This window comes from Mastigoproctus giganteus, chromosome 2 (assembly GCF_048544385.1).
Source record: "Mastigoproctus giganteus isolate SK-2022 chromosome 2, ASM4854438v1, whole genome shotgun sequence".
In the NCBI taxonomy this organism is placed as follows: Eukaryota; Metazoa; Arthropoda; class Arachnida; order Uropygi; family Thelyphonidae; genus Mastigoproctus; species Mastigoproctus giganteus.
In genome coordinates, this window is record NC_143576.1 from 12,887,383 (window position 1) to 12,900,932 (window position 13,550).

A 13,550-nucleotide genomic window follows, 5' to 3' on the forward strand; every position below is an offset into this window, starting at 1 on the left:
TTGCACTTGGTCATTACGCAACACAGCGGCAATCCCCAAGATAGAATGCGCTGGTCCCACAGGAACTAGTAGTTGTTGGTGACTGTATTGTCAGGGAAACGGGGAACATGCTTTGTAAAAAGGATAGGTGGAACAGGACCAGGGTATGTCTGCCAGGGGCAAAGGTTGATGATGTTGTAGAGCAGATATCATCTTTTAAGGGCACAAAAGGTGATATAGTTGTACACATTAGCACTAATGATATCAAGAGTAGGAGACCAGCAGAATTACTTAACAAGTACAGGTCACTGTTGAAAAAAAGCCGTGAATTAGGGTTGAATTTGAAAGTGTCTTCAATTCTGCCCAGACACGATAGGAGGGAGTATATAATGAGAGCCTTGTCGATCAATTCGGCCCTGGAAAGATTGTGAAAGGCTCAAGGGATAGAATTTTTTTTCAGCCTGGACTGTACTTGTTAACAGGAGAGACTGCTTCTACAGGGATAGGATACACTTAAATAGAAAGGGTGCAAGAATATTTGCTGATGCTATCGAGGCAGTGTTAGGTGGGTCGGAAAACTGCTAGCTTTGGGGGAGACAAAGACTAATAGATTAACAGTAGCCACTGGCAGAGGTGAAAGAGATTCTTGCACTGCTTCTATTGGAATGAACAGAAGCCTGAAAAACAAGATGCAGGATATTTCAGAGACTGCTGGGAGTCATTGCGATATAAGTAAACACATGGGTTGTGTTAGGGTAGCTAAGAATATAAACAGGTGCATGTATACTTGCGTGTACACCAATGCTAGGAGTTTAGTAAATAAATTTGATGAATTTGAGGTGTTGCCCAAAACATCAAAGGCAGATATTGTTGGGATATCAGAGACGTGGTGTCACACAGATATAAGGAATGCAGAACTGGAATTTGGGGAGTACAATGTGTACAGAAAGGATAGACAGGATAGGAAGGGAGCAGGGGTTATGCTATTAGTTAAGAAACACATAAAATCCAAGAAAGTTAAGCCAGTCGACATCATTGGAAAGTGCAGTGTCGAGTCAGTTTGGTGTGACATAAGCATTGGGAGATCAAAATTGAGAGTAGGAGTGTGCTATAGGCCTAATGACTCTGATGAGTATAATAAGAAACTGTACAGGGAAATAGAGTGGGTCAGTAAACCAGAGAGTCTTATAATGGGGGATTTTAATTTCCCAGATATTGACTGGAATTTGGGGGCTGGTCACTCACACACTAGCAAGACTTTTGTGGATTTATTGGATGATTGTTTTCTACATCAGCATGTTCAGGAGGCAACTAGAGGGAGTAATACTCTTGATTTGATTATCAGTAGTAATTCTTCATGCATTAAGAATCTGCAGATAAATGAACCACTAGGTGGAAGTGATCACAGTGTGCTGAAATGGGATTTACTCAAAGAGGTAACTACCATTAGGGGTAAAGGAAAGGGTTATTGCTTTCGTAAAGGCGACTACGATGGACTGAGATATTATTTAAATTCTATACAGTGGGACCAACTGATGATGTTACCAACAGCAAATTCAAAATGGAAAGCTTTCAAAGAACTTATCTTGGAAGCTACTAGGCTTTATATACCTAAGAAATATTGTTCAAGGTTTAGGCCTAAATAGATGTCAGATGAACTAATGAGACATATGGCAGAGAAGAAAAATGCATGGGATACATACATTTCTTTCTTTCTCCTTGTTAGTTGTTGGCGCATCAGCTTCTATGGCCATAATGCACCTCCCACAGTTTTTGCATTTTTGCATCCAAGCCCGAGGTGGGAATCGAACCCACACCCTTTGGGTTGCCAGGCAGGCAATCACTTTACCTACCTGGCTAGCCCGGTCGGCTGAGACACATACAAATTAACACACGACACAGAAGCCTCTGATAGATACAAGTTGATCTGTAACCAAGTTACAAAGGAGGTTAGGCAGGCGAAGGCAGATTATGAGAAATCTTTGGCAAGGGATACAAAGAAAAACAGCAGAGAGTTCTTTACATATGTAAACTCTAGAAGGAAGGGGATGAATCAGATTGGTCCACTTCATATCGATGGATCAACTGTTGATGATCCTGCTCAGGTAGCTAACAAACTAAATGAATATTTTGCATCGACATTCACACATGAGGAGCAATTCAGCGAGGGGAATGCCAGAGGTGTATTCAACTCTGGCAGTAAGCTAGAGAATCTTGTAATAACTGAGAGTAAAGTGGAGGAGAAATTGTTGAAGTTAAACACAAGAAAGGCACCCAGGGTGGATGGGATCTATCCAGTTATATTAAAGGAGGCAGCAAAGGAAGTAAGCAAACCCTTAGCCATAATTATGAGAGCTTCCTTGGTCTCAGGGGAGATACCCACAGACTGGAGATGTGCAAATGTGACCCCAATTCACAAAGGAGGATCAAAGGCTGACACAAGTAATTATAGACCTGTGAGTTTAACTTCTGTTCCAGGAAATTAATGGAGGCACTGGTTAAAGAAGCACTGCAGGATCATCTAGACAAGATTTCAGTTATAGCTCGGACACAGCATGGTTTTGTTAAGGGGAAGTCTTGCTTGACCAATTTCATTGGATACTATGATGCAGTCCCAAAAGAACTGGATGCAGGGAATAACTTTGATATTATATACTTAGGTCTTAGAAAGGCTTTTGATACTGTTGCACATGGAAGGCTGCTGCACAAATTGGAGCAGTGTGGCATTGGAGGCAAATTGCTGCTATGGATAATGTGGGTGGTTGAGGGGGAGAAGACAGAGAGTAGTAATCAATGGACACTGCTCATCGTGGACTAATGTTATCAGTGGAGTCCCTCAGGGTTTAATGTTGGGTCCATTATTGTTTTCTGTACTGTATTTATAAATAATATTGATGATGGTATATCAAGCTTAATATCCAAGTTTGCAGACGATACGAAGGTTGGCAGGGTTGTCAAAGACACTACTGACACTATGCGGCTGCAACAGGATCTGGAAATGTTGAGCAGATGGGCTGAGAGGTGGCAAATGAAGTTTAACATTGACAAATGTAAAGTACTACATATGGGAAACAGCAACCCCAGAGCAACGTATGAACTCTGTGGTACTACACTGACAGTGGTAGAGAATGAAAGGGACCTGGGGGTGGTTGTGTAGGCAGATATGAAGTTCTCTGAGCAGTGCAGACGGGCTGCAAGACTAGCTCATGGTGCATTGTCAATGATATATAGGAATTTTTCTAGCAGGGATAAGGAGGTGATTATTCCCTTGTATAAGGCATTGGTCAGGCCACACCTAGAGTACTGTATACAGGTCTGGAGGCCTCATTTCAAGAAGGATCTAGAGCTGCTGGAACAAGTACAGAGAAGGGCAACAAGATTAGTGAATGGAACAAAGGGGGTGCTCTTACGAAGAAAGACTTAAGTTTTGCAAATTACAGTGCACCAGCGAGGTGATCTGATAGAGGTGTATAAAGCCTTGAATGGTTTGAGCATGCTCAATGCTGATGGGATTCTTCCTCTTGCTCAGAATAATCACCTGAGAGGGCATAAATTCAAATTGAGGAAAGACAGATGTAGGATAGATGTGCGGAAATTTGCCTTTAGCCAGCGTGTGGTTGGTTGGTGGAACAGACTTCCATCCCTTGTTATGGAAGTTGATAGCCTAAATAAGTTAAGGCTCAGCTGGACAGGTATTTCGAATGAACAGAGGGGTGAAGTGGAAGTGGTTTTTTTTTTTTTTTTTTTTTGGCTTATGCTGCATAAGCTTGCTTTCTTGCATCAAATTCATCTACTAATGCTAATGACATTTTGTTCATGTAGCTCTTGAACTATCTCCTCCTCTGATACAGTTAATAAGTCCCATTTTGCAATTACTCCCTTCAAGGAGTTTAGGGTGGCATGGGGAGTAACTTTTATTGGCTTGTCTGCCAAAAGTAGTCATGTTTAATTACTTTTCTGAATGCTGGGATTTCATGGTCTCTACAAAAAGTCCCCAGACTGGAGTCGCTTTACTGTTTTTGGTGAACCTGCAGCAGACTCAATGCATTTTTGCACATGAAATGGGGATAGTTTACTCAGAGGCGGCTCTGATAGAGAGTGCTGTATGAGGAATGCTGGTATTTCCTCTTGAGGGGTTGTTTTCAACCTCTTGGGTTGAGAATAGTAATTTTCGGTGTCATTTGCTAGTCTTGAGCTCGATGCCTCTAAAGGTGGAAATGAACTATTTTCCATCTTTGTTCCTTTCAGCCCTGCGAGAGTGGATTTCTTCTCCCAGGTTACCGGCCCCTCCATGGGGAGGCAGGAGCAGTGCCGCTAGAGTGACCAAGCAGTGTAGTAAAAGTTAGTAAGTTAGTTTAATGGAAAAATGAAAGGTGGTTTTCCTTTCTGTAACTTAGTTAAAATTCATAATACTAAGTTAACAATTAATTAATGGGAACATAAGAAAACTTTTATAAATGAATAAAATTGTAGCTTTGAGAAAAATGCCCTAGAAATCACTCAGGGAATCACTTGATCACTGTAACGCTTCACACCCAGGGCTGGCAGGTGAGTTACCAGTTATGTTTCAACTATCTTTGTAATTGAAACTGTACTAGTGTCAAGGGGAAATAGTAAAGCTGTCTTGAATTGTTGTATAATAAGTGACAATGGTGTTAGAGAAGTACCTGTCCAAAATGTTTGTGAGGCCAAGAGTGTTAGTTAGGTAATTATTATTATTTTTTTTATGGTTCATTGGTAGCTTTAGGCTATAATGCACCAAGTCAAGCTGACAGAGTGTAAAGTTAAAGGGGTGGGTGGCATACATCCAGTTATACTACAAAAGGTAAAAAATGAGACATCCAACTTAGTAATATTAATGAGATTATAATTAGATTCAGGGATTATTCCTTGGACTGCAGAAGTGCTAGTTTATTTCCAATCTGTAAGGAAAGAGCCAAATAAATGGTGGCTAGTTATAGACCAGTGAGTTTGACTGCTCTGTTTGGTAAGATTATGAAATCTATGTGTAAAGACTTGCCCCAGGGCCATGTCAACAAGAACGATATTCTAAATGAGTTTTAGGATGGTTTAGTGAAGGGCAGACCTTGTCTAGCAAATTTGGTAAATTACTATGACTAGTTTATAAAGCAGTTGGATACAAGAAAGAATTTTGATGTTATATATCTGTATTTTTGTAAGGCTTTTAATACAGTTCCTTACAACAAATTATTTAAAGATTAGTTTGGGATAACAAGGAAAATCTCTTGGTGGATTAGAGGTGGGCTGAAGTATGGGACACTGAGGGTAGTCATAATGGTTGTTTTTCATATAGGACTGGAGTAGAAAGTGGGGTTCTTCAGGGAATTTAACTTCCTAAATGATACTGATTAGGAAATACAGGATATATACACACAGTATTGTAAGGCACCTTGCAATGTAAACAAGCAGCAAGAAGGTTGCATGGTGTTCTGTCTATGATTTATCAAAATTTTTCAAGTAGAGAGGAGGTCATTCTTCTCTCTCTCTCTCTCGCTCTCGCTCTCTCTCTCTCTCTCTCTCTCTCTCTCCTCCCTCCCTCCCTCCCTCCCTCTCTCTCCCTCCCTCCCTCTGCCTCTCTCTCTCTCTCTAATACTTTGTGCAATGGTGCACAAAGTATTAGAGAGAACTACCCTCTGAGGAGTAGCTTAGAAAATGAGTTGTACAGAGCTTAAGAACTAGACACCATGGGGTGTGATTTGATTGAAGTGTGAAAGGCCCTGAGTGATATTTATTAAAATGAATGAGGAAGGAATATTCTGAATGGTGAATGAGGCATGGATCAGACACCAGAAATATAAAATTTTAGGGAGTAAAGCTAGACGAGATCCTATGAAGTTAACCTTCCAACAGAGTGTTGTGGAACATTGGATTAAGCTGCCTGCAAGAGTAGATGAGGCACAGAGTTTGACAAAATTCAAGGAAGAATTAGATATTTTCTGACTATGGAAATAATATGAACCTTTTTCTCTCTCTGCATCAAAAATGGGTTTTTTTTTTTTGCTGTAGGCAGTGGTGTAGCTACCATGTAGGCAGGCAAGGCAATTGCCTCCGGACCTGGGCCCTTTAGGGGCCCGGCGTCTTTGAGTGTCTCCTCTTTTTGCAATTTTCATTAATTAAGTAGGGGCCCGAACATGTTCTTTGCCTCCTTTAAATATATCCTTTTTGCACAACACATTTCCCAGTTGTCTGACAATAGAGTCACTGACAATAACTACCTCCTGTGTGACCAGCACATTATGCCTTGGAGATTGCCGCTGTGCTGTCTGATACTCAAGTGTGAACTCTGGCATTGAGTTGGGCAGCTGATAGCTGCCCAACTCAATGCCATAATTTATTTTGTTGAAACTGAAAATCTGAAACTGTTTGGGATATATTTTTTTGTTTCTAGTGATTTAATTATATTGCTATAATCCATTTAAAAATCTAATCTTTCTTCGAACAGTTCTTTATTTTCATACTTTTCAAATCCATGTACTACTTGTAGGAAGTTCTCTCATAAGAATAAAGGCATACAGTATAGTGTCTGGTTCAACATTGTTTTTCTCTCTTAGCATTAGCATTAGTAGAGGCATATGATGCAAGAAAGCAAGCTTATTCAGCATCAGCCAAAAAAAAAACAAAAAAAAAAACACATCACTCCCATTTCACCCCTCCGTTCGTTCGAAATACTTGTCCAGTTGAGCTTTAAATTTGTTTAGGCTATCAGCTTCAACAACAAGTGATGGAAGTCGGTTCCACCAACCAACCACCCGCTGGCCAAAGGCAAATTTCCGCACATCTATCCGACATCCGTCCTTCCTCAATTTGAATTTATGCCCTCTGAGGTGATTATTCTGAGCAAGATGAAGAATCCCATTGGCATTGAGCATGCTCAAACCATTCAAAGCCTTATACACCTCTATCAGATCACCTCGCCGGTGCCTAGTCTCCAGACTCTGTAATTTGCAAAACTTAAGCCTTTCTTCGTAAGAGCAACCCTTTGTTCCATTCACTAATCTTGTTGCCCTTCTCTGTACCCGTTCCAGCAGCTCTACATCCTTCTTGAAATGAGGCCTCCAGACCTGTATACAGTACTCAAGACGTGGCCTAACCATTGCCTTATACAAGGGAATAATCACCTCTTTATCCCTGCTAGAAAAATTCCTGTATATTATGCTGTGTTTTATTAGTACAGGTAATTTTGATATAGCACAGTAGTTAGGGTCCTAAAAAAATCTTGTGTAGTGCAAAACCATGTTATATGGGACTAAGAAACTGTAGAAAAGGCGGGGTTACGTTCCAAAAGCTAACAAAAATGCACCATTTTTTTTATAACCACCAGAAACTTAATTTTTATTAAAAATAGTAATAACTGAACAAACATCATACATATAAACTGTGATACCTGTATGTCAGATAATGAACATTCATTTAATTTTCTTCCTTTTCATCGCTGCTAAGCCCAATCAAAAGAAAACGTTTTCTCTCTTGCAGAATATCTTCACCTTCTGAACTTTTTTCTGCAGCATATAGATTTTGTGTATCTTCTGCTCTCTTTAAAAAAATCAGTAATCTGAGTTTCTTTGCTTTTGCTTGATAGATCTTTGTAAATTTCTTGGTACGGAGCTAAGCATGTTTGACGCTCCATTTTGAACTTTGTGCTCGTTTCAGTCGAAGGATCTGCATTCAAAAATAAGATTCTAATTGCTCGGCTAAGTTTATGCCTTCTCGTTTGCTTTTTTGCGTAAAATTATTTGGAATATCAGAATTTTCATCTGTGCTATCATCCTCTGAATTGATTGGTTTACTTCCTATGCCATTTCCATGAAATCCACTTTGCCAGCCTCTTTTTCTACCAGTAATCTTTGAATGTCTTCAGTAGTCATATCATCAAAACCTTCCCCTTCTGCCGACTTAGCAAGTTCTACTATCACACCCATTCCGTTTCCTGCCAGTTCGATCATATTTCCTGAATGAACTGACTCTGGCCATACATTTTTCTAACATGCATTTAACGTTGACTGTTTTTATTCTTTGAGTGAAAAAGCTATAATTCCAATACAGTCCGCAATTGAAAAATGTCTTTTGAGCGGTGCTTTTTTAATTTCCTTAGGCATAATTTAGGGCTGGAATTCAATTCACAACGAAGAAGTTATCCAATACATTTCTTAAGAACAAAGTTTAGTAATACATACCCAGAAAAATTTATAAACGATCAAATAAAAACCAAAATAACCTTTCCTCACAGTCTTGGCAACTTTTGCACATAATGTGCACTTGACATTTAAAGACTATTATTCACGAAAAATTAAATTACTAATTATAGTACAGAGTGGACTTTGAAAAAAACCTCCTGCTTGTTCTGAAAAATCTCCTGTTTTTTGGGAAACACTAGCTTTTTTGCAAAAAAACTTATTTTGGCCCAAAAACCTATTGTGTTCCTCCAGTTTACAAATACTTCATCTTTGGTTTTTGAAAGTCAAAAGTTGATAGCTATGCTATTGTCAAAATGTTTTTACAGATTATTTCACATTATCAGTTTACTATCGAATGCCATGAAATATTGCTTAGAAATCATGCTTTTATAAATCAGCATTGTAGAGGGGGATATATCATACAAAACAATTAATAATAATATAATTCAGTGTAGGGATCACAACCTATTCAACATAGGACTATATTTTTATATTGGAATTTAACATTTTACAGATGAGATAAAAAGGAAGGTTTCCATAGTTTTATAAAATGCATTCTCACCTCATCTTTTGCATTCACATCTGCTCCACTTTTAATAAGCAGCTCTGCACATTTGTGTCCACCTTCCACCCGTGCAGCAATATGCAATGCAGTTTCTTCTTTCTATAAATGAAATAAAAGATATAACTTGTATTTAAACAACACCCTATATAACAGTAGTCCTCTAAATACTGTATGTGAAACCTTATATAATGCTTAAAACTGTATTTATTATATATGATAGTACTATTAAATATAGCTGTAGATACACCATAGATAGCTCTTAAACAAAAACTACAATCATAGTGTAAAGGCATCATTTTAATTGTATCTCATATTATGATCATCCTTCACAAAGAGTTACCAAGTATTGCACTACCTCAAATAAGTAACGCTTCACTAATAGAGAAGGCTGTTGTTACTTATTCTTGTTGGGCTTTCATCAGTGGGTGGGCAGGTACCCTGGTAATGCAGTCATGACAACCCAGTTGTGAAGTTAATCCCACAATATGAGAGGTGCCAGAAGGTGTATTATTACTTACCATACTCACATCTGGTGAGTATGGGTTGGCACACCCAGGGTACTGAGCTGGATATCATCATTCTCTTTCTTGGTGATTCCCTTCTACTTCTGACTCTTGTTTTGTGTGTAAGTCTCTCTCTCTCTCTGGGTAACTCAGAAATTTTTTTTTTTTGGCTGGTGCAGCAAAAGCCTCAGGTTTCCTTGCACCATATGGCTAATAATAATAATTATTATATAATTGCCATCTTCCCACACCAGGTGGAAAAGATATTGAATCCTGTCAATGGGGTAAGGAATTTTTAAGGGCTTTTTTCTCAGCATGGCTGAGTTGGTCAAAAGCTCAGATTGATTTAATTTGTTTATAATACTCCTGGCATTAGATAGACAAATTAAGCTTTTTTACTTTATTGCTTTTGACAACATCTTGATGCGTCCCTTATAGTTAATTAAAAGTGTTTTTCCATGTGGTTCTTGATTGCTGATGGATTTTCCTTCTATTACACTTTCCTTTTCAGTGTTTAAGCTTATTAATTGTTGGACACAAGCACTCTGTGTCCCACCATTAATAACCTTATCTCGAGCTGATCTTGTGCTGGCTTTCCTAACCTCCCAAATTAGCACTTCCTCTGAAACCTTAATGCATTCGCAATGCCAGTAGCAAAAACTTTTGTGCCTCCTCTATTTAAGGGAATGCCATTCTTACAAAATAAAATCCATCTACTAAGGTAGGTCATGTTGAGAAAAATTTCCCCCCCAAAAGCCTAGAGTTAATTCCTGATGCCTAGAGTTAATCCACAAGGCTCTTATCATGTAATCCCTCCTGTCATGTCTGGGCAGAAATGTTCTTACAGGTGTAAGAAAAAAAATTTGTCCCATCTCACAACACTTTTTGAACATGACCTTATATTTCATAATCAATTCATCAGTTTGTTTATTCTTTAAATAATTAGTCCCCACAGGTTTACCATGCACCCACTAGTTTCATTATAAGCCGACAAATTGTTTCTTACATCATGAATTTTAGCACCCTATATACATACTTTGATTCTGTGCCATCTGTCTTTCTTAAAGAATATATACTGTCTCCCTAACAACTGTATCCTCAATTAAGACTATATCCTGGGAACCAAAGCATTCTGCACTGCTGATCATTCTGATCCATTTCTGGGGCTGGATTTGGGAGCATGTCACTGGACAGTGTCAGCTACTTCAGTCTCTGACCATTCTCTAGACTGAATTTGCACAACATCAACTTGCTTCCTCAGCAAGTCAATCAAGCCTGACAGTATGCTCAGTTTTGATTATCATTCATCACATTCCCGGCATCTTGCCCAAAGAAATGTCTTTCCATCAGCTAGCAAAAGCTTAGCAAACATGTGACGAGTGCAAAAAATAAAAGCCCATAATTCACACGAAAATCACCATGGCCACAGGATGCAGCACTTTGTCAGAGCTGATTAGCCATTATAATTGAGCGATTACAGCCACAAATTTTCCCCCCATTCGTTTCAGATAGTTCTCTTATCGGTATTGGTATCTGCCTTTGCCCATTTTCTTTTGAAGCTTCTCTTTGAAAACCCAGCGATTTTAGAGTGACAAAGACATCCAACCGCTGTACACTTCACAGCACAGGCGGCCACAGACAAGGTCCTTTTCAGCTGTTCTTTTTCATTGCTCTGCATTTAATTTTTGGTGGTATATAACTGAGAATTCTTCCCAACGTGCTCACCTTTTTGCTTAGCAATAGCAATTGCGGTGCTTGCCTTCTCAATTTAGTTTGGTTCTTCCCCCCTATACGTGTCTTATCTTCAGTTTCAACTGCATCAATTGTCATGATATAACTAACTTTTCTGAATGAATCCATAATTTCTTCTAATTAAAATTTAAAATTACAAAGTATCCTATGAATTCAGAAATATATATTTATTACACTTTAGAGCACTTTAAAATTGACTATTATAGTTTATTAAACGACAGTTTACTAGAATAATTCAAACTATTTATTAACTACAATTTTAGTACCTAATTAAATAATAATAAAAAATATATATATACAGTATTTCAAAAACAAATGTGTTATGAGCAACTTCCAAAATTCACAGCCATATGATATAGCCTAACCTACATATACATAACAGACAGTGATGAAACAACCATCTTGCATGAAGCTTACTGTTGGACTTCAGACATGTCAGCGACTTAGACCATATTGTGCCATATATGTTATGTCTGTATATTGCATGTTTTCCATGGTCAATATGTCAGTTTTTTGGGACAGAAACCTGAGTTTCCAAGAGAAAAACCCTTGCTGTACTCACCCTGATTTAAGTAATGCTGATGTTGGTCTACTGAGATGTGGTGCCACTCAGAGATACAAGATGAAGTTGGTGAATACTGGTTTGTTAAGGAGGAATAGGGAAGGATGGAGGAGTGATGCTTCTAATCAAAAACTGCCTGAAGGCAACAAGAATCTTCCCTCAGTCAGATAAAGGAAAGGCACATGTTGATCTCTGTGGTGTAAAATTACTTTGCAGTAAAGGGAGGATGATAGTGGAGTGTGTTATGGGCCAAATGATTCTGAGGAGAAACAGTCTCTTTAAAATTTGAAGGGGCTAGCCACCATGACTAACTCATTATGGGCAATTTCAACATGTGTCTAATAGAATGGAATATATGGACTGGAAATACACTATATGGTAACAGGTTTTTGAATAAACCGAATGATTTGTACTTATCTTAGCATACCCAAGAGGGTAGAAGGGGCTCTAATATTTGAGGCTTAGTTCTTGCTAAGGGGCATAACAGTAACAAAAACTTGACAGTGGAGCAACCAATAACAGGAGGTGAATGCAATACCATAAAATGATTTTGTATCTAAAGAGACATATGTAGTCAAAGGTGGGAGATTCGATTTAAAGTGAGGGGACTATAATGGAATAAGATTTCTTGGGCTGCTCAGTTAACTGGAGTGACTACTGTATGGTGTTGGATACAAATATGTTATAGGTAATGTGCAAGGAATTTAACCTTGAAGCTACAAATTCACTCATACCTGTGGCCAGATTATATAAACATAAGGTGCCAAAATGGATGACAGGTTAGTATGAGTTTGAATGAACAAAAGAAACAAGCACAGGAAAGTTACAGATAATTATGTGATCCTAATTTATATGAGCATTATAAGAGAAAGAAATAAGCCACTGATGAAACAAGATAACCCAAAGTTCATTATGAGAAGGCACTAGCAAAGAGAGTTAAGAACGAAATGAGTTCTTATACAAGAAAGAAGAGAGCAAATCTAATATGTTCCTCAATTGTTTGCAGTGGAAGGTCCACAGAAGGTCTAGCATAAATGGCAGACAAGTTGAGGAGGTACTTCTCTTCAGTATTTACAGTTGAAAACAAGCTCAAAACTCTGGGGAATGTTAAGGAATCAGACTTCTGTGGAAAAAATAGCAATGTGAAAGAAACGTTTGCTAGAAAAGATACTGAGATTAAGAGATGACAAGGCTCTGTCAGAAGAATGTATATATTCAGTTGTATTTAAAAATATTTAAAAAGGCTGCATAGGAGTGTTCTGAATCACTGAGAATGTTAATGAGAGCACCACTGGACTCTGAGATGATTCTCTCGGACTAGAGAACTGCTAATGTCTTTCCATCATATAGTGCTCTTTCCATTATATAGTGCTCTTTCCAACCGGGCTAGCCAGGTTGGTAAAGTGCCTGCCTGGCAACCCAAAGGTCGCGGGTTCGAATCCCGCCTCGGACTTGGATCAAAGTACTGCAAAAACCTTGGGAGGTGCATTATGGGCACAGAAGCCGATGCGCCAACAACTACCAAAAAAAAAAAAAAAAAGATACCGCAATGTTATCTTATTAACCCCGGGGGCTCACATCTGGTGAGTATGGGCTTGGCACACCCAGGGTCCTGAGCTGGATATCATCCTTCTTCTCTTTCTTGGTGATTCCCTTCTACTTCGCTCTCTCTCTCTCTCTCTCTCTCTCTCTCTCTCTCTCTCTCTCTCTCTCTCTCTCTCTCAGGGTAACTCGGGAGCTTTTTTTTTTCCTGGTGCAGCATAAGCCTCAGGCTTCCTTGCATCATATGGCTATTAATAATATAGTGCTGAAGAGGATGCCAGTAATTATAGGTGAGTGAGTTTGACTTCTGTGGTAGGGAAAATCATGGAGCCTGTGATTATAGATATTATTCAGGATCATCTAGACTGTATAACAATTCGAAGAATAGTATCTTTAATTAATACCAGCATGGGTTTGTTAAGGTGAGGTCAACTGACCAATCTGGTAAATTA

The 13,550-nt window shown here is 38.7% G+C and overlaps 1 protein-coding gene across 1 annotated transcript in view; it reads right to left on the reverse strand.

Annotated features, from left to right (window-relative positions):
- Positions 1-13,550, reverse strand: part of LOC150089170 (uncharacterized) — a 437,035-nt gene that overhangs the window by 145,340 nt on the left and 278,145 nt on the right. The window contains exon 10 of the mRNA XM_090389629.1: positions 8,737-8,838. Within this exon, the coding sequence (XP_090245755.1) occupies positions 8,737-8,838 (102 nt within the window). The remainder of the gene's footprint in view (positions 1-8,736; positions 8,839-13,550) is intronic.